At 47.6% G+C, this 21,077-nt stretch overlaps 1 protein-coding gene across 2 annotated transcripts in view; it reads left to right on the forward strand.

Annotated features, from left to right (window-relative positions):
- STXBP1 (syntaxin binding protein 1) overlaps nucleotides 1-21,077 on the forward strand; it is a 67,119-nt gene that overhangs the window by 36,760 nt on the left and 9,282 nt on the right. The window contains exons 10-19 of one of the 2 annotated variants that reach the window (XM_075324226.1): nucleotides 796-903; nucleotides 993-1,053; nucleotides 1,130-1,195; nucleotides 2,275-2,355; nucleotides 2,988-3,126; nucleotides 3,216-3,325; nucleotides 4,765-4,866; nucleotides 6,326-6,411; nucleotides 6,499-6,653; nucleotides 19,369-19,503. In XM_075324226.1, coding sequence (XP_075180341.1) covers nucleotides 796-903; nucleotides 993-1,053; nucleotides 1,130-1,195; nucleotides 2,275-2,355; nucleotides 2,988-3,126; nucleotides 3,216-3,325; nucleotides 4,765-4,866; nucleotides 6,326-6,411; nucleotides 6,499-6,653; nucleotides 19,369-19,478 — 1,018 coding nt within the window. In that variant the 3' untranslated portion in view covers nucleotides 19,479-19,503. The remainder of the gene's footprint in view (nucleotides 1-795; nucleotides 904-992; nucleotides 1,054-1,129; nucleotides 1,196-2,274; nucleotides 2,356-2,987; nucleotides 3,127-3,215; nucleotides 3,326-4,764; nucleotides 4,867-6,325; nucleotides 6,412-6,498; nucleotides 6,654-19,368; nucleotides 19,504-21,077) is intronic. The other variant, XM_075324227.1, reaches the window with a different exon arrangement.

Below are 21,077 nucleotides of genomic sequence, written 5' to 3' on the forward strand. Positions count from 1 at the left end.
CCTCCCCACCCCACAATTCAGCCCTGATAGCGTCCTCCCCACCCCACAATTCATTATCTTACCCTGGTACCCTGGTACTGTCCTATTCCACCCCACAATACATTACATGTCCCTGATAACGTCCTCACTTACCTCACAATTCATTATATGGAACTCATAGTATCCTCCCTTATTCCACAATTCATTACATGGCCCTCATAGCATCATCCCTTACTCTGCAATTCATAATATGGCCCTGACGGTGTCCTCCGCAACCCACAATTCATTATATGGCCCTGATGGTGACCGCCGCAACCCACAGTTCATTATCTGACCCTGGTAGAATCCTATCTATCTCAACCCACAATTCATTACATGGCCCTGGTAGCATCCTACCCCACCCCACATTCATTACATAGCCCTGATAGCGTCCTCCCTTACTCCACAATTCATTACATGAACTCATAGCATCCTCCCCCACCCCACAATTCATTACATGGCTCTGGTAGCGTCCTCCCCACCCCACAATTCATTATCTGACTCTGATAGTGTCCTATCCCACTCCACAATTCATTAAATGGCCCTGATAGCATTTTCCCTTACCCCACAATTCATTATATGGAACTCATAGCATTCTCCCCACCCCACAAGTTAATTATTAATCCGTGTTTAGAAACCTTTTAGCATCTCGGTAAGTGATGGTACATCACTAGAATATAGGAGCAAATAATGACCACTGTGGGACCCTTATTGACCCTGAAAATAAAGGGGGGCCTCAGAGCTGCTGTTATGTCTGAACTCCGGCTCTTTCCTCAGGTATGAGACCAGTGGTATCGGAGAACAACGCGTCAAAGAGGTCCTGCTGGATGAAGACGATGATCTCTGGGTGGGCTTGCGTCACAAGCACATTGCCGAGGTGTCTCAGTAAGTATTTTCATTTCCATCACTACCAAAAGCAAAAAATTATTAATTAATCGTTACCTGATGAGATATTTCTCTTCTGGTCCATCTAGAGAAGTGACTCGTTCTCTAAAGGATTTCTCATCCAGCAAGCGGATGAACACGGGCGACAAGGTCAGTGACCTACCATTGCCCTGTACGGGGGGCAACACTCGATACCAGGTAATGGATATTATTCTGTTCCCCCCAGACCACCATGAGAGACCTCTCCCAAATGCTGAAGAAGATGCCCCAGTATCAGAAAGAGCTGAGCAAGGTGAGTGTTAATAACCCTCAGTCCCCGGGTCCATCGCTGAGATTTCCAAAAGCAGAGAACCCCTTTAAATGCCTGTGACGAGTGTGTCACGTCCTATTGGGATCTATTCGGGATCTGGGATCAGAAGGTCACTACACATTGTGGATCGCAGTTTTCCTCTAGTGCTGGCTCATCATTTACCCTGAGTTGTGGCATATTTAATTCCATCCAGAACTGAAGGGTTAAGGTTCCTTTCTATCCTGCAGTGATCTAACAGGTAGTTGTAACATCAGCCACTCCCTTCTGCTCTATGTCTGCTTCTCACTCCTCCCTATGCCGGCTATAGCTCATACCTATGCTGTCCATGTTGAAGGAGGTAGTCGCTGTATAGCTGTGGTGTTGTTGCTGTTGCAAAGCTTTTTACTGAAGAAACCTTGGAGTGCTTTTTTGGTATCTTTACCCTCCCGTTTGTCTTACCTCCTTCGTGTTGTCTCACTAGTCAGGGTAAATTTAGGGTCAGCGAGGGCCCAGGCACATGACGGCGCACGGGGGACAGGACCTTTCTATGGATGTCAGGGAGCGCAGGATTCAGCCTTAGATGAGTGTTAGGAGGTGACCCTGCTCCCCTCTCCCCTAGCGCTAGGGCTATCCCTTGTAGTGTTTACCCATTGTACCCTTTTGGTCCTACCCGGTAGATACTGGTCCCACCACTGGGACCTTTAATTTGACAATGGAGACTTGACCCTTTAAGTCTATGAGAGCCCTCCGTAAACAGAAAAAGGCACAAACTTTCTCACAAATGAGGTATGTGCTAAAATTTGTGATTTGTCTCCACCAAAACTTTTGCGCACAGCCTATTATTAATTCCACCGCATTGCGTTATATTTTACCGCTACTCGCTGAACCCCTTAATTTCTAGCCAGTGCTTATGTGATAGCCATTCGTGCCTGGTTAGGGTACTATCTTGGTATTTTCCATCTCAGATATATGCACTATATAACATACCTTGCATACAAAAATTGCCGCTCATATTCAGCATATATACATTCTGTATCCGCACTATAATTTCTGCCGTAGTTAACCCTTTAATGTCTTCACAGTACTCCACTCACCTGCATCTAGCTGAGGATTGCATGAAGCACTATCAGGGAACTGTGGATAAACTTTGCCGTGTGGAACAGGTGAGAAATACTAACCTCTCACATACATAATGAATGTTGGATATCTTCAGTGGTGGCTTTACTGTCATTTAAAGTGTTACTTTCATTTTTCACAGATGCATATTTTCGGACAGTGCTTGTTAAAACAAGCACTTTTGCAATTTACTGCGTGTTAAAATTTGCAGCCGTTCTTGAGATATTAACATTTTTGTTTTGTTTGCGGCTCGTTGCCTAGGAGACCGACCTCCGCTGCTATCTATCTTGTACGCACTGTATGGGTTAGGAAGAAACAGCGCTTTCCAGCGATCCTAACCAGCTTCAAATCAGTGCTTACAAGCTCAGTTGAAAAGAGCTAGTAAGAACTGCACATTTTCCGTTATCCAGAAGTAGTGGTCGGTCTCCAAGGCAACGAATCGTAAATAAAAGTGTTAATATCTCAAGAACGACTGAAAATTTTAACAAGCAATAAATTGCAAAATTGCTTGTATTTACAAGCTCTATCTGAAAATACCCATTTATAAAAATTGGATTAAACCCTTTAAGAATTTGCAATACCTACTGCAATGGGTTACGTGCTATATTCTGCTGTGTTTGTTGATTCCATGCACTCGTATATATACTCTGCAGTGATTTATCATGACATTTGTCATTAGGACCTTGCCATGGGCACGGATGCAGAGGGGGAGAAGATTAAGGATCCCATGAGGGCCATCGTTCCTATTCTTTTGGATGGAAATGTCACTACATATGATAAGATCCGCATCATTCTTCTCTACATCTTCCTCAAGAATGGTAAATGGAAGCTTGATGGTGAGACCACCGTGTTATATAAAACATATAAAGGAGACCCCCTTTAATTTTTTTTTTTTTCCCAAATTTAGGGATCACTGAGGAGAATCTGAACAAGTTGATCCAGCATGCACAGATCCCTCCGGAAGACAGCGAGATCATCACCAACATGGGGCATTTGGGTGTTCCCATCATCACGGACGTATGTTTACATCTCGGGGGTAACGCCTGGGAGGGTACTATATACTACATAACACCCCCACATCAAGACCGGAATGAACAACGCTGGTCTTGATGAATCGAGGCCATAGTTTATAAGGTTGATGGTAGACATAAGTTCATCAAGTTCAACCTATAACCATACATGTTGATCCAGAAGAAGGCAAAAAAAAACCCATGGGGCACATACTAGTGGTAAATCACCCATTACTGCATCACTTGGCCACGAGTTCCATAATATCACCGCTCTTACAGTAAAGAATCCATAGTCTCACTGCTCTTACAGTAAAGAATCCATAGTCTCACCGCTCTTACAGTAAAGAATCCATAGTCTCACTGCTCTTACAGTAAAGAATCCATAGTCTCACTGCTCTTACAGTAAAGAATCCATAGTCTCACTGCTCTTACAGTAAAGAATCCATAGTCTCACCGCTCTTACAGTAAAGAATCCATAGTCTCACTGCTCTTACAGTAAAGAATCCATAGTCTCACTGCTCTTACAGTAAAGAATCCATAGTCTCACTGCTCTTACAGTAAAGAATCCATAGTCTCACCGCTCTTACAGTAAAGAATCCATAGTCTCACTGCTCTTACAGTAAAGAATCCATAGTCTCACTGCTCTTACAGTAAATAATTCTTAGTCTCCCTGATCATACAGTAAAGAATCCATAGTCTCACTGCTCATACATAAAGAATACATAGTCACACTGCTAATACAGTAAAGAATCCATAGTCTCTCTGTTTTAACATTAAAGAATCCACAGTCTCCGGAATCATACAGTAAAGAATCCATAGTCTTGCTACTGTTACAGTAAAGAATCCATAATCTCCCTCATTTTACAGTAAATAATCCAAGTTTCACAGCTATTACAGTAAAGAATCCATAGTCTCCCTGATCATACAGTAAATAATCCATAGTTTCAATGCTCCTACAGTAAAGAATCCATAGTCTCCATTTTCATATAGTAAAGAATCCATAGTCTCTTTGCTCTTACAGTAAAGAATCCACAGTCTCCCTGATCATACGATAAATAATCCATAGTCTCACAGTTATTACAGTAAAGAATCCATAGTCTCCCTGATCATACAGTAAATAACCAATAGTTTCACTGCTCTTACAGTAAATAATCCATAGTCTCCATTTTCATGTAGTAAATAATCCATAGTCTCTCTGCTTTTACAGTTAACAATCCACAGTCTCCCGAATCATACAGTAAATAATCCATAGTCTCTCTGCTCTTACAGTAAAGAATCCACGTGGTTGTTTTTAGCAGTATTATGATAGATTAATTTTATCCAGTGCACTTAGTTCCACAAATCAGCAATGAAGAATTGGGAGCAGAGGAAAATTCAGGAGGTATTTGATTTGGGGATCTGATGAATGACACTTTGGCAAATGTTAACAATTTATTCAATCTTTAGTCCACACTTCGTCGCAGGAGCAAACCGGACCGCAAGGAGAGGATCAGTGAGCAGACCTACCAGCTGTCCAGATGGACACCAGTCGTCAAAGATATCATGGAGGTAAGTGGACGGGCACAGAAAGGACAACTTCTCCTTCTACGGTGGCCTTAGGCTCTTTTTGTCCATATAGTAATTTGGCGATGGAAATAAGCATAAATATAGAGGCTTGACTGAGGAGTGGAAATTGGTCCCTTACATCGATGAGCTGATGTCACGCTAGTTATGGGGAAGAACCAGCGAATAAGGGAAGGGAAGGGAGACCCCGTGTCTAGGGAAGAAGGAGATGGTGACCCCTGACTAAGCCTACTGCTGGCCTCTGGCTGCCCTTACCACACTAGATATATCCTGAGTCTAGGGAAGGGGGAGATGGTGACCCCTGACCAAGCCTACTGCTGGCCCCTGGCTGCCCTTACCACACTAGATGTACCCTGAGTCTAGGGAAGGGGGAGATGGTGACCCCTGACCAATCCTACTGCTGGCCCCTGGCTGCCCTTACCACACTAGATATACCCTGAGTCTAGGGAAGGGGGAGATGGTGACCCCTGACCAATCCTACTGCTGGCCCCTGGCTGCCCTTACCACACTAGATGTACCCTGAGTCTAGGGAAGGGGGAGATGGTGACCCCTGACCAATCCTACTGCTGGCCCCTGGCTGCCCTTACCACACTAGATATACCCTGAGTCTAGGGAAGGGGGAGATGGTGACCCCTAACCAATCCTACTGCTGGCCCCTGGCTGCCCTTACCACACTAGATATACCCTGAGTCTAGGGAAGGGGGAGATGGTGACCCCTGACCAAGCCTACCACTGGTCCCTGAGGTCCCTCACCACCCTACATAGATTTCGCATCTATGCGCCGAGCAGGATACCTAGCCCTTGCTGATCCTGATCTGGGCTTTAGGTAGGAAACGGATGGGAAGAGCTCTTCGTCAAACCCACTAATAGCTAAAGGACACACAGGGATAGCAAACAAGAGAAAATAAGCAACTTATCTTCAAGAAGATTCGGGGAAAGGGACTACAACACTCAACAAAGTTTGACTGCAAGCCAACTGCTTGCACTCAGGCTCTGTAGGGAATTAGAGCTTTCACCAGCAAAGACCAGAAGGGAATAACGGAAGTGCTGATGAAAACAGCTGAAAGGGTAGGGAACTCCGCAGGGTACTAAAGGGAAAGGGATGAACTCCATGCATAAGAGATACAGAAGATACCATATACACCAAGCAGGAATAATAGAAGGTCAGGAAAATGTTGCAACCTTCTATAGCCAGACACCACAGGTCTGTCACCCATGTCAGCTAAGGATCGGATATCATTCTCCCAGCAGGGGCTCAACTATAAAGTGGTGCAGGGGTTTCAGTTTTTTGGGGATTGCTACAATTAGAGCCTTAGATTTGAAGAGGATCTAAATTCAAAAAGAGGATTAAACAAATTATTTTTAGTTATTCTTTCGATCCTCAGTGTTGTACGTTTTGCCTTTTTTTCTTAACCCTTTTATTTCCAAAATGCCGTTAATCTAGGACACTATTGATGACAAGCTGGACACCAAACATTACCCATACATCTCCACACGCTCCTCTGCCTCTTTTAGCACAACAGCTGTAAGGTAGGTGCCGGTCTACCTAGGAACAATAAGAAAATAATCTAAAACCGTATGAATCTAGTGAAAGGGTATATTCTGTTGTATTCGCAGTGCCCGCTATGGACACTGGCACAAGAACAAGGCCCCAGGGGAGTACCGAGCTGGCCCTCGTCTGATCATCTTCATCCTGGGTGGAGTGGCCCTCAGTGAAATGCGTTGTGCATATGAGGTATCACAGGCCAGCGGCAAATGGGAAGTCCTCATAGGTGAGTGGTGACACATCGTCTATATATCTGCCGCAGTTTATTGGGAATATTAAATGATTATCAATATGGCTTCCTTTACTGTGTGTATGTTACTACGTATGTTTGCCTATTAATATACACCTGGCGCTTTCCACCATGTAAGTATATGTAAGTTCTGTGTGCGTTATTCTGCTTGTGTGTCACGTGTTTTATGTATGTGTGTCGTATGAGTGTGCTCTACTTCTGTGTGCCCAGCTTTACCCACAAAATACTAAAATCCGATCATCTATATACCCCAATAATAATATAATAGTAGTTTTGATTCTCTAAATTTGCCCTGCAAGTCCATCAGTACCAGATGATGCCACTTACAGCAGTTTCTATGCTGCCTATAGTACAGGGGCGGTCCTAAAATTTATGAATCAGTATTGCCCATTAGTCGATGACCAGTGGCTCCAGCTCTATTGGGGTCATGGATCAGCTTTTCCATAGCTGGCCATATATATATATATATATATATATATATATATATATAGATATAGATATATATATATATATATATGATCTCTTCCCATTCCGACATACACGTGAGGCCTCGGCCAAGGGTGCTTATATGATTTCAACAGGGAGAGAGGAGAAAACATCCAGAATTAAAACTCCAACTGCCCAATTCTTGTGTCCCCACTATCATCTTTTGGGGAAGACCCCATATTAGAGTTGGTGCAAATCAATTGGCATATCCCATGACTGAATTGGAGCGTGAGAACTGCTCTTTTTTTGATTAGCCAGCCTGGCATGACATCATCAAAGCGGCTCCAGGTTGGCTAATCAAAAGAAGAGCCACAACTCCCATCCACCAACCAGTGTAACGCATGAATCGATTTGCCCTCAAGTAATAGGCAGCTCTCCTGCGCCCATTCAGTAGCCACACAGTACTGTCATGGCCAGAGGACTTAGACTTGGGGATCGATTTGCGCTCATGCCCTCAGGTATGAGGTTCTCCTTCTCCCGGTTCTGTAGCCACACAGTACTGTCATGGCCAATGGACATTTGCGCTCATGCCCTCAAGTAAGAGGTTCTCCTACTCCCGTTCCATAGCCACATAGTACTGTTGTGGCCAATGGACTAGGACATGGGAATCGATTTGCAGTCATGCCCCCAGGTTAGAGGTTCTCCTGCTCCCGTTCCATAGCCACATAGTACTGTTGTGGCCAATGGACTAGGACATGGGAATCGATTTGCACTCATGCCCCCAGGTTAGAGGTTCTCCTGCTCCCGTTCCATAGCTGCAGAGTTCTGTCGTGGTGAATGGATTTAGACTTGGGAATCAATTTGCGCTCATGCCCTCAACTAAGGTTCTCATGCTCCCGTTCCGTAGCCACAGAGTACTGTTATGACCAATGGACTTGGACATTGGAATCAATTTGCGCTCATGCCCTCAACTAAAGGCCATGTCACACACAGAGATAAGTCTTTGGCAGATCTGTGGTTGCAGTGAAATCATGGACATATTGTTCCATTTGTACAAAGCCACAAACCTGGCACTGATTGTCCACAATTTCACTGCAACCACAGATCTTTCGCAGATTTATCTCTGTGTGTGACAGGGCCTTAAGATTCTCCTGCTCCCGTTCCATAGCCACAGAGTACTGTTGTGGCAAATGAACTTGGATGTGGGAATCGATTTGTGCTCATGCCCTCAGGTATGAGGTTCTCCTGCTCCTTTTCTGTAGCCACAGAGTTCTGTCATGGCCAATGGACTTGGATGTCAGAATTGGATTTGCTATCGTGCCTTCAGGTTTGAGGTTCTCCTGCTCCTGTTTCGTAGCTATATAGTACTGTTGTGGCCAATGGACTTGGACATGGGAATCGATTTGTGCTCATACCCTCAGGTATGAGGTTCTCCTGCTCCTGTTCCATAGCCACAGAGTTCTGTCATGGCCATCCATGGACTTGGATGTCAGAATTGGATTTGCTCTAATGCCTTCAGGTATGAGGTTCTTCTGCTCCCGTTTTGTAGCCACATAGTACTGTTGTGGCCAATGGACTTGGATGTGGGAATCGATTTGTGCCCATACCCTCAGGTATGAGGTTCTCCTGCTCCCGTTCCGTAGCTACCTAGTACTGTTGTGGCCAATGGACTTCGACATGGGAACTGATTTGCGCTCATGCCCTCAAGTAAGAGGTTCTCCTGCTCCCTTTCAGTAGCCACATAGTACTGTCGTGGCCAATGGACTAGGACATGGGAATCGAATTGCGCACATGCCCTCAGGTTTGAGGTTTTCCTGCTCCTGTTCAGTAGCCACAGAGCACTTTTGTGGCCAATAGACTAGGACGTGGGAATCGATTTGCTCTCATGCCTTCAGGTATGAGGTTCTCCTCCTCCTGTTCCATAGCCATAGAGTTCTGTCATGGCCAATGGACTTGGACGTCAGAATTGGATTTGCGCTCATGCCTTCAGGTATGAGGTTCTCCTGCTCCAGTTCAGTAGGCATAGAGTACTGTTGTGATGTCACGTACTAGGGGAAGGTCCAGCGTGACCCAAAACACACAACAGCAGGGGTTACACCACAACAAACCAGGGGCAAACAAGTGAGAGGAAAGATGGACACCTCCTCCACTTACCTGCCACTGTACCCTGTACTCCTATTTAGCCCCTATACCGGTTCCTCACCTGTTGCTGAGAAGGAACTTTAAGCCCTGAAAATACCTTACAATAGTCCTGGCTAGTGAGTGGGCAGGTAAAGGACGATAGCTCCACCGCTACACTGAAACAATACACCAGGGAAGGAAGACAAACATAGGAGAAAACCACAACAGACGGCAGCAGTCAGCACCAAGACTGCAGCTACCACAACCAGGCACAGCCTTAGAAAAAGGGTGGCACTCTTTCTAAAAAAAAACAAAAAATGCAGAGTCGTTAATTTCAGCACCCCCTCCCCCAATATTACCAACTATCCCAATGGTAGTTTTCCTGTGTGGACCGCACAGAGGGTGCAATGTTCCCAATCTGTTAACACGGACGTGTCAGAAATGCTTGTGTGCCTATAGCAGTGGAGTGAATGGATGTGTGTTGGCGCATGTGCCCAGCCGTGTGTACTGTATAGGTCTCGTGCCTGCCTCTATGTCTGTCTCTTTCTAACTGATACTCCTGTGTAAAATCTGTCTGTTCTGTATTCTTCTGACTGTCTCTTTTGCCGTCTCACGAGGTGAGAAAACTGTAACGATGGTACCATCAAGTCCAATTATCATAGAATGCCAATGTTCCCTTTTTTGGAGGCGGGTGGCTATATGGCTGGATGCAGATTTTCACTGCCGTCTGGCCTGATTTTTTTTTCGGCTTTTTTTATGCAGAAAACTGGCTGCATTTTACAGTTCAGGCAAAACGGATGCGATTTGCATAAAAACTCAGCCCACTGTGCTTTTAAAGATGCTTTGAACTGTGCCCTTTTTTCCTCTATAGCTTTTTATGTCAAGCCTGAAATAATACTTGTAAAAAAGAATGAAAAAGTGTAGCATTTTTGTACTTAAAACTCTGCACAAAATATTTTTTTTTTTTTTAAAAAAAACCAGCACCAAATAAATTTAAAAAAAGCACCAAAAAAGCCTCAAGAAATTCAGAAAAGCACCCAAAAAATATAAAAAAAACACTGAAAAAAGCACCAAAAATTGGGGGGAAAAAAAGCACTGAAAAAAAATGAAAAAAAGCACCAAAAATATTAAAAAAACACTGAAAAAAAATAACACTGGAAAAAATGGAAAAAATAAAAGCACTGAAAAAAACAATAAAAAAATAAAACAAAACACTTAAAAATGGAAGTTTTCCTTTTTTTAAAAAAAGCACCGAATAAATGAAAAAAAAGCTATGAAAAAAGGCACTGAATTTTTTTTTAAAAAAAACAACGAATAAATAAAAAATAAAAGCATCGAAAAAATGAAAAAAGCACGATTTTTTTTTAAAAAAAAGCACCAAAAAAATTAAAATAACCTTGAAAAAATGTAAAAAAAATCACTGAAAAAATATATAAAAACACTGAAAAAAAGAAAAGCACTGAAAAAATAGAATAACAAGCCTCAAAAAAAATTCAAAAAAGCACCGAAAAAATCTTAAAAAAATTAAAAAGAACACTGAAAAAATAGAAAAAAGCACCGAAAAAAAAGCATTGAAAAAAAAATAAAATAAAAATAAAATAAAAACACCAAAAAAATGAAAAAAGCACAAAAAAATGAAAAAAAAAGCAGCAAAAAAATTAAAGCAGATTGCTATATATATTTTGGTGCAAATTCTGCAGAAAAAAAATATGCAGCTGTTTTGTGCATGAAAGCTGTTTCTTTTTGGGGAGGGGGGGATATTATCTACTTTCCTGCTACTAATAAGATTGTATACTACCGTCCTGAATAATCCATAAAGTTAAAAAAAAAAGTGTCGGCAGTTTTCTCACCTCTGGAGAAGTGTATGTCTGAAGTCTCTTATATGACCCTTGTTTGTTCCTGTTTTGTGCAGAGTTTTGTCTCTCGCTGTCCTTTGTCCGCTTCTGTCTGTCTCACTCGCCTTTCCTCTCTGCTAACCACCATTTAATCCACCTTTAACCACTTTTCATCCTCTTGCTGCCATTTTCTTTTTGACTTCCATGTTTTCACGTTATGTTACTTATTGCTGCCCCCTTATACTTTTACATATTGTACCTTTTAATATCTTAAAGGGTTTTTTTCTTCGGCTGCAATTTGTTTAAGAAAAAAAAAGTTGTGCCTTACTCACCCTCCCTGGGTCCAGTGTTGAACCTCCTTATCTCAACACCCAATGAATGAGCTCAGCAAGTAGACACTGAAAGGCACTGAGCTCACTGATTGGCCGTAGTGCTGTCAACACAAGATGTCAGTGCTGGAGACAATAACAGATACCAAAAGCAGAGGAGGGGACTCAGTTCTGGACCTGGTGAAGATGAGTAAAGCCTTTTTTTTTTTTAAAAAAAAAAGCAAACTGCAGCCCAGGAACCGGAAAACCCCTATTAACTCTCTTGGGCTACCTGCACACTTCATTTTGATGTGAACCAAGGGGTTGCTGCCTTTTCATAATCCTATGAGGTGGAAAACTCCTATCCAGGGGGTCAGTGACTTCTATCAAGAGCAGGTTTCTTCAGTATCCTAATAAAACCAACAAGACGGGGGCTGAACTTCCAGCATCCTGGATATTACTCTACTTTCTAGACCTGCTCTTGATGGAGGAAAGTGATTTCTAGACTTAGGCCTCCCACCTTTTTGTTGGCCGTCCCTGGCAGAGATGGCAACTCCACACTACACACCAAATGCAAGTGTGCACTAATCCTGAGACAAGTCATCATCAAGTCATCCATCATCTGTCATCCTGTCATCTGACTGCTATAACCTTCATTTTTCCTCTGCCAAGTCATCATTTTTGTGTTCTGTATTTCTTTTCAAACCGCGGATCCAAAGCTCAGTCTTTTTTTTTTTTTTTTAGCTTACTTGCATGATCAAAGAAGCAACGTTTCAATAATGTAACTGGTGCCAAATCTTTTGGAGGTACTGGACAGAAAATAATAGGAAAGTGCCCAAAGTGTAGCCTTTCAGAATAAACGTAATGGGTCTACATGATGGATAACACCATTAAATAACTCATTTTTAGCAGATATTCCTATGGTTGGATCGGGACACGGTCCAGTGGCCACGTCACTAATCTGTGGCTGGTGGACAGGAGCCCTAAAAACTGCCTCTATCCTGATGGCATCCTCTTTTGCTTAACCATCCTGGAGCAACATCTTGCCGGCATTGCTGTCCGGTAAGAGGTACTATTCAGAGCCCCCATCCGGGGTCACTAAGGACTAGAAGCCTCAGCAGTTTCAGCTAGTGGCTTTTTGCTTTTGATTCCCTCTAGCTTCTCCCCTATCATCCATGGAGTTTCATAACAGCAGGTGTAATTAGATCCTTCAGTGCAGACAGATTTGTAGACAGCTTTGAGCAATTGAAAGATGAGAAGGGGAAGAGACATTTTCTTCTATCTTATCTTTGCTTCTACTACTACTTAAACAGCATGTACATGACAAATCAGCTACTAGTGATTAAAAAATAGCACCTATTTCCTAAAGATTTGTCATGGCAGCCGTATATTCAATCAAATCAAATAAGCTTTATTGGCAGGACCAAACACACATTAGTTTTGCCAAAGCAAGTGTACAGTAGGGACTGGGACTATGGTGATAATGGGTAGGGACTGTAGGGAGGATGGAGTGGGCACATCCAAGGTGGGGACTGTAGGAAGGATAGATGGGGGACCACCCAGGATGGGGACCTTAGGAAGAATGGATAAGGGCCCATCAAGAGTGGGGACTGTAGGAGGGATGGATGAGGGCACATCCAGAGTGGAGACTGTAGGAAAGATGGATGGGGGCACATCCAGGGTGGGGATTGTAGGAAGGATGGATGGGGGCACATCCAGGGTGGGGACTGTAGGAAGGATGGATGGGGGCACATCCAGGGTGGGGACTGTAGGAAGGATGGATGAGGGCACATCCAGAGTGGGGACTGTAGGAAGGATGGATGGGGGCACATCCAGGGTGGGGACTGTAGGAAGGATGGATGGGGCACATCCAGGGTGGGGACTGTAGGAAGGATGGATGGAGGCACATGCAGGGTGGGGACTGTAGGAAGGATGGATAGGGGCACATCCAGGGTGGGGACTGTAGGAAGGATGGATGGGGCACATCCAGGGTGGGGACTGTAGGAAGGATGGATGGAGGCACATGCAGGGTGGGGACTGTAGGAAGGATGGATGGGGGCACATCCAGGGTGGGGACTGTAGGAAGGATGGATGAGGGCACATCCAGAGTGGGGACTGTAGGAAGGATGGATGGGGGCACATCCAGGGTGGGGACTGTAGGAAGGATGGATGGGGCACATCCAGGGTGGGGACTGTAGGAAGGATGGATGGGGCACATCCAGGGTGGGGACTGTAGGAAGGATGGATGGGGCACATCCAGGGTGGGGACTGTAGGAAGGATGGATGGGGGCACATCCAGGGTGGGGACTGTAGGAAGGATGGATGAGGGCACATCCAGAGTGGGGACTGTAGGAAGGATGGATGGGGGCACATCCAGGGTGGGGACTGTAGGAAGGATGGATGGGGCACATCCAGGGTGGGGACTGTAGGAAGGATGGATGGAGGCACATGCAGGGTGGGGACTGTAGGAAGGATGGATAGGGGCACATCCAGGGTGGGGACTGTAGGAAGGATGGATGGAGGCACATCCAGGGTGGGGACTGTAGGAAGGATGGATGGGGGCACATCCAGGGTGGGGACTGTAGGAAGGATGGATGGAGGCACATGCAGGGTGGGGACTGTAGGAAGGATGGATAGGGGCACATCCAGGGTGGGGACTGTAGGAAGGATGGATGGGGCACATCCAGGGTGGGGACTGTAGGGAGGATGGATGGGGGCACATCCAGGGTGGGGACTGTAGGAAGGATGGATGGGGGCATATCCAGGGTGGGGACTGTAGGAAGGATGGATGGGGGCATATCCAGGGTGGGGACTGTAGGAAGGATGGATGGAGGCACATCCAGGGTGGGGACTGTAGGAAGGATGGATGGGGCACATCCAGGGTGGGGACTGTAGGAAGGATGGATGGGGCACATCCAGGGTGGGGGACTGTAGGAAGGATGGATGGGGCATATCCAGGGTGGGGACTGTAGGAAGGATGGATAGGGGCACATCCAGGGTGGGGACTGTAGGAAGGATGGATGGGGGCACATCCAGAGTGGGGACAGTAGGAAGGATGGATGGGAGCACATCCAGAGTGGGGACTGTAGGAAGGATGGATGGGAGCACATCCAGGGTGGGGACTGTAGGAAGGATGGATGGGGCACATCCAGGGTGGGGACTGTAGGAAGGATGGATGGGGCACATCCAGGGTGGGGACTGTAGGAAGGATGGATGGGGCACATCCAGGGTGGGGACTGTAGGAAGGATGGATGGGGCACATCCAGGGTGGGGACTGTAGGAAGGATGGATGGGGGCACATCCAGGGTGGGGACTGTAGGAAGGATGGATGGGGGCACATCCAGGGTGGGCACTGTAGGAAGGATGGATGAGGCACATCTAGGGTGGGGACTGTAGGAAGGATGGATGGGGGCACATCCAGGGTGGGGACTGTAGGAAGGATGGATGGGGCACATCCAGGGTGGGGACTGTAGGAAGGATGGATGGGGCACATCCAGGGTGGGGGCTGTAGGAAGGATGGATGGGGGCTTATCCAGGGTGGGGACTGTAGGAAGGATGGATGGAGGCACATCCAGGGTGGGGACTGTAGGAAGGATGGATGAGGCACATCCAGGGTGGGGACTGTAGGAAGGATGGATGGGGGCACATCCAGGGTGGGGACTGTAGGAAGGATGGATGGAGGTACATCCAGGGTGGGGACTGCAGGAAGGATGGATGTGGGGCACATCCAGGGTGGGGACTGTAGGAAGGATGGATGAGGCACATCCAGGGTGGGGACTGTAGGAAGGATGGATGGGGCACATCCAGGGTGGGGACTGTAGGAAGGATGGATGGGGGCACATCCAGGGTGGGGACTGTAGGAAGGATGGATGGAGGTACATCCAGGGTGGGGACTGTAGGAAGGATGGATGGGGGCACATCCAGGGTGGGGACTGTAGGAAGGATGGATGAGGGCACATCCAGGGTGGGGACTGTAGGAAGGATGGATGGGGGCACATCCAGGGTGGGGACTGTAGGAAGGATGGATGAGGGCACATCCAGGGTGGGGACTGTAGGAAGGATGGATGGAGGCACATCCAGGGTGGGGACTGTAGGAAGGATGGATGGAGGCACATCCAGGGTGGGGACTGTAGGAAGGATGGATGGGGCACATCCAGGGTGGGGACTGTAGGAAGGATGGATGGGGCACATCCAGGGTGGGGACTGTAGGAAGGATGGATGGGGGCACATCCAGGGTGGGGACTGTAGGAAGGATGGATGGAGGTACATCCAGGGTGGGGACTGTAGGAAGGATGGATGGGGGCACATCCAGGGTGAGGACTGTAGGAAGGATGGATGAGGCACATCCAGGGTGGGGACTGTAGGAAGGATGGATGGGGGCACATCCAGGGTGGGGACTGTTGGAAGGATGGATGAGGCACATCCAGGTTGGGGACTGTAGGAAGGATGGATGGGGGCATATCCAGGGTGGGGACTGTAGGAAGGATGGATGGGGGCACATCCAGGGTGGGGACTGTTGGAAGGATGGATGAGGCACATCCAGGTTGGGGACTGTAGGAAGGATGGATGGAGGTACATCCAGGGTGGGGACTGTAGGAAGGATGGATGGGGGCACATCCAGGGTGGGGACTGTAGGAAGGATGGATGGGGGCACATCCAGGGTGGGCACTGTAGGAAGGATGGATGAGGCACATCTAGGGTGGGGACTGTAGGAAGGATGGATGGGGGCACATCCAGGGTGGGGACTGTAGGAAGGATGGATGGGGCACATCCAGGGTGGGGACTGTAGGAAGGATGGATGGGGCACATCCAGGGTGGGGGCTGTAGGAAGGATGGATGGGGGCTTATCCAGGGTGGGGACTGTAGGAAGGATGGATGGAGGCACATCCAGGGTGGGGACTGTAGGAAGGATGGATGAGGCACATCCAGGGTGGGGACTGTAGGAAGGATGGATGGAGGTACATCCAGGGTGGGGACTGCAGGAAGGATGGATGTGGGGCACATCCAGGGTGGGGACTGTAGGAAGGATGGATGAGGCACATCCAGGGTGGGGACTGTAGGAAGGATGGATGGGGCACATCCAGGGTGGGGACTGTAGGAAGGATGGATGGGGGCACATCCAGGGTGGGGACTGTAGGAAGGATGGATGGAGGTACATCCAGGGTGGGGACTGTAGGAAGGATGGATGGGGGCACATCCAGGGTGGGGACTGTAGGAAGGATGGATGAGGGCACATCCAGGGTGGGGACTGTAGGAAGGATGGATGGGGGCACATCCAGGGTGGGGACTGTAGGAAGGATGGATGAGGGCACATCCAGGGTGGGGACTGTAGGAAGGATGGATGGAGGCACATCCAGGGTGGGGACTGTAGGAAGGATGGATGGAGGCACATCCAGGGTGGGGACTGTAGGAAGGATGGATGGGGCACATCCAGGGTGGGGACTGTAGGAAGGATGGATGGGGCACATCCAGGGTGGGGACTGTAGGAAGGATGGATGGGGGCCCATCCAGGGTGGGGACTGTAGGAAGGATGGATGGAGGTACATCCAGGGTGGGGACTGTAGGAAGGATGGATGGGGGCACATCCAGGGTGAGGACTGTAGGAAGGATGGATGAGGCACATCCAGGGTGGGGACTGTAGGAAGGATGGATGGGGGCACATCCAGGGTGGGGACTGTTGGAAGGATGGATGAGGCACATCCAGGTTGGGGACTGTAGGAAGGATGGATGGGGGCATATCCAGGGTGGGGACTGTAGGAAGGATGGATGGGGCACATCCAGGGTGGGGACTGTAGGAAGGATGGATGGGGCACATCCAGGGTGGGGACTGTAGGAAGGATGGATGGGGGCACATCCAGGGTGGGGACTGTAGGAAGGATGGATGAGGCACATCCAGGTTGGGGACTGTAGGAAGGATGGATGGGGGCATATCCAGGGTGGGGACTGTAGGAAGGATGGATGGGGCACATCCAGGGTGGGGACTGTAGGAAGGATGGATGGGGGCACATCCAGGGTGGGGACTGTAGGAAGGATGGATGGGGGCACATCCAGGGTGGGGACTGTAGGAAGGATGGATGAGGCACATCCAGGTTGGGGACTGTAGGAAGGATGGATGGGGGCATATCCAGGGTGGGGACTGTAGGAAGGATGGATGGGGCACATCCAGGGTGGGGACTGTAGGAAGGATGGATGGGGCACATCCAGGGTGGGGACTGTAGGAAGGATGGATGGGGGCATATCCAGGGTGGGGACTGTAGGAAGGATGGATGGGGGCACATCCAGGGTGGGGACTGTAGGGAGGATGGATGGGGGCACATCCAGGATGGAGACTGTAGGAAGGATGGATGGAGGTACATCCAGGGTGGGGACTGTAGGAAGGATGGATGGGGGCACATCCAGGGTGGGGACTGTAGGAAGGATGGATGAGGCACATCCAGGGTGGGGACTGTAGGAAGGATGGATGGGGCACATCCAGGGTGGGGACTGTAGGAAGGATGGATGGGGGCATATCCAGGGTGGGGACTGTAGGAAGGATGGATGGGGGCACATCCATGGTGGGGACTGTAGGGAGGATGGATGGGGGCACATCCAGGGTGGGGACTGTAGGAAGGATGGATGGAGGTACATCCAGGGTGGGGACTGTAGGAAGGATGGATGGGGGCACATCCAGGGTGGGGACTGTAGGAAGGATGGATGAGGCACATCCAGGGTGGGGACTGTAGGAAGGATGGATGGGGGCACATCCAGGGTGGGGACTGTAGGAAGGATGGATGGAGGTACATCCAGGGTGGGGAGTGTAGGAAGGATGGATGGGGGCACATCCAGGGTGGGGACTGTAGGAAGGATGGATGGGGGCACATCCAGGGTGGGGACTGTAGGAAGGATGGATGAGGGCACATCCAGGGTTCGGACTGTAGGAAGGATGGATGGGGCACATCCAGGGTGGGGACTGTAGGAAGGATGGATGGGGCACATCCAGGGTGGGGACTGTAGGAAGGATGGATGAGGCACATCCAGGGTGGGGACTGTAGAAAGGATGGATGGGGGCACATCCAGGGTGGGGACTGTAGGAAGGATGGATGGAGGCACATCCAGGGTGGGGACTGTAGGAAGGATGGATGAGGCACATCCAGGGTGGGGACTGTAGGAAGGATGGATGGAGGCACATCCAGGGTGGGGACTGTAGGAAGGATGGATGGAGGTACATCCAGGGTGGGGACTGTAGGAAGGATGGATGAGGCACATCCAGGGTGGGGACTGTAGGAAGGATGGATGGAGGTACATCCAGGGTGGGGACTGTAGGAAGGATGGATGGAGGCACATCCAGGGTGGGGACTGTAGGAAGGATGGATGGGGCACATCCAGGGTGGGGACTGTAGGAAGGATGGATGGGGCACATCCAGGGTGGGGACTGTAGGAAGGATGGATGGGGGCACATCCAGGGTGGGGACTGTAGGAAGGATGGATGGAGGCACATCCAGGGTGGGGACTGTAGGAAGGATGGATGGGGCACATCCAGGGTGGGGACTGTAGGAAGGATGGATGGGGCACATCCAGGGTGGGGACTGTAGGAAGGATGGATGGGGGCATATCCAGGGTGGGGACTGTAGAAAGGGTGGATGAGGTTCGCCGGTCAAAAGGAGACGGCAGTAGCCTAGAATTTTCTGTAAAGTACCTCCACAAATTTATATTGCTTTTTTTGTAAGGTTTCTAGCTTTTCTTGCTCTTTCTTCTTTACACTTTAGTCTTTCGTTGACTCTTCTCCGTTCATTGTCTTCCATCATCCATCTGGCAGACGCGTCATCCTCGCTCTCGTGTCATCCTCGCTCTCGTGTCATCCTCGCTCTCGTGTCATCCTCACTTCTCGACCTCTTGTCAGCCATAACTTTTCTATATTGCATTGTTTCTTTTTTCCGCAGCCCCCCTCTCTCCTTCCCTCCCCCCCCTTGCTCCTTCCTATCCGTGTTAGGCCTTTGTCAGCCCCCCTCTCTTCTCTCACAGGTTCCACTCACATATTAACACCCATCAAATTCCTTCAAGACCTCAGACACCCAGACTTCCGAGACAGCAGTCGGGTGTCATTCGAGGACCCGGCTCCCATCATGGAGTGAGGTCTAACGAGCTGGGACAAAAAAAGTAAAGAGAGACTTTAATACACCCCCCAAACACCCCCACCCTTCGTGGATTTCTCTGCCCCACTCACCCTCAGCTCGGACATCACCGATTAATTTCACTTGTTTGTTACAATAAGAAAATGCTTGCTGGTTTTATTTTTTTTTGTTGGAAATGTCATTATGGTAACTATTGAAAATGTGTCCTTTCATCTATCACCGATCACGAGGCTTCATGATTGATGTGTGCCGCCATCTTTCCATTGTGCTTGTTGTGCCATACTGCTTGCCCCTACTCTGCTTTCAGGTCGCTGATCCACTATGGCTTCTATCGTTCTTCCAATCCTCATCATATAATCTTTCCTTTTCCATAAAAATATATATTCTTCCCTATATAGTGTCTCTGGCTTCAGCTTATCTTCATTTGGTGCATAGGGATCAGGCATGTTGAAATCGAACATGCCTGATCCATCTTCCCTTGACAGTTAGGGAAAAAAAGTTGTCATCCCCATAAAAATAATAAGGCATGTTGAAATTGAATATGTCCGGTCCATGTTCCCTTGACATTTCGGAGAGATTTGTTTGTAGTCCCCGTAAAAATGATCAGGCATGTTGAAGTCGAACATGCTCGATCCATCTTACCTTGATATTTAGGGAAAATATTTTGTGGTCCCCAAAAAAAGATCAGGCATGTTGAAATCAATCATACCTGACCCATCTGCCCTAAACATTTAGCAGAAATTTTTGTGATCCCCATAAAAATGATCGGGTGTGTTGAAATCGAACATGCCCAATCCATCTTCTCTTGACATTTAGGGAAAAAAATGCTGTGGGCCCCATAAAATGATCAGGCATGTTGACATGTCCGATCCATCTTCCCTTGACATTTAGGAGAGATTTTTTGTGGCCCCATAAAAATGATCAGGCATGCTGAAATCAAATATTCCCAATCCATCCTCCCTTGACATAATTGGGCATGCTGAAATCGAACATGCCTGATCCATTTTCCCGACATTTAAGGTCAATTTTTTGTGGTCCCCATAAAAATTATCAGGCATGTTAAAGTCAAACATGTCCGATCCATCTTCCCTTCACATTTTGCAGACATTTTTTGTGGTCCCCATAAAAATTATCACACATGTTGAAATCGAACATGCCCAGTAAATCTTCCCTTTACATTTAGGAGAAATTTTTGTGGTCCCCATAAAAATGATCAGGCATGTTGAAATTGAACATGCTCGATCCATCTTCCCTTGACATTTTATGGAAATTTTTTTGTGATCCCCATAAAAATGATCAGGCATGTTGAAATCGAACATGTCAGATCCATCTTCGTTTGATATTTAGCGGAAATTTTTGTACTCGCCCTAAAAATGATCAGGCATGTTGAAAACGAACATGCCCAATCCATCTTCCCTTGACATCTAGGGGAAATGTTTTGCGGTCCCCATAAAAAGGATCAGGTATTTTAAAATTGAACATCCCTTGACATTTAGGGAAAAAAAATTGTTCTCCCCATAAAAGTGATCAGGCATGTTGAAATCGAACATGCCCGATCCATCTTCCTTTGACATTTCGGAGAGAATTTTTGTTGTCCTC

The sequence above is a fragment of the Anomaloglossus baeobatrachus genome, chromosome 9 (genome assembly GCF_048569485.1).
Source record: "Anomaloglossus baeobatrachus isolate aAnoBae1 chromosome 9, aAnoBae1.hap1, whole genome shotgun sequence".
In the NCBI taxonomy this organism is placed as follows: Eukaryota; Metazoa; Chordata; class Amphibia; order Anura; family Aromobatidae; genus Anomaloglossus; species Anomaloglossus baeobatrachus.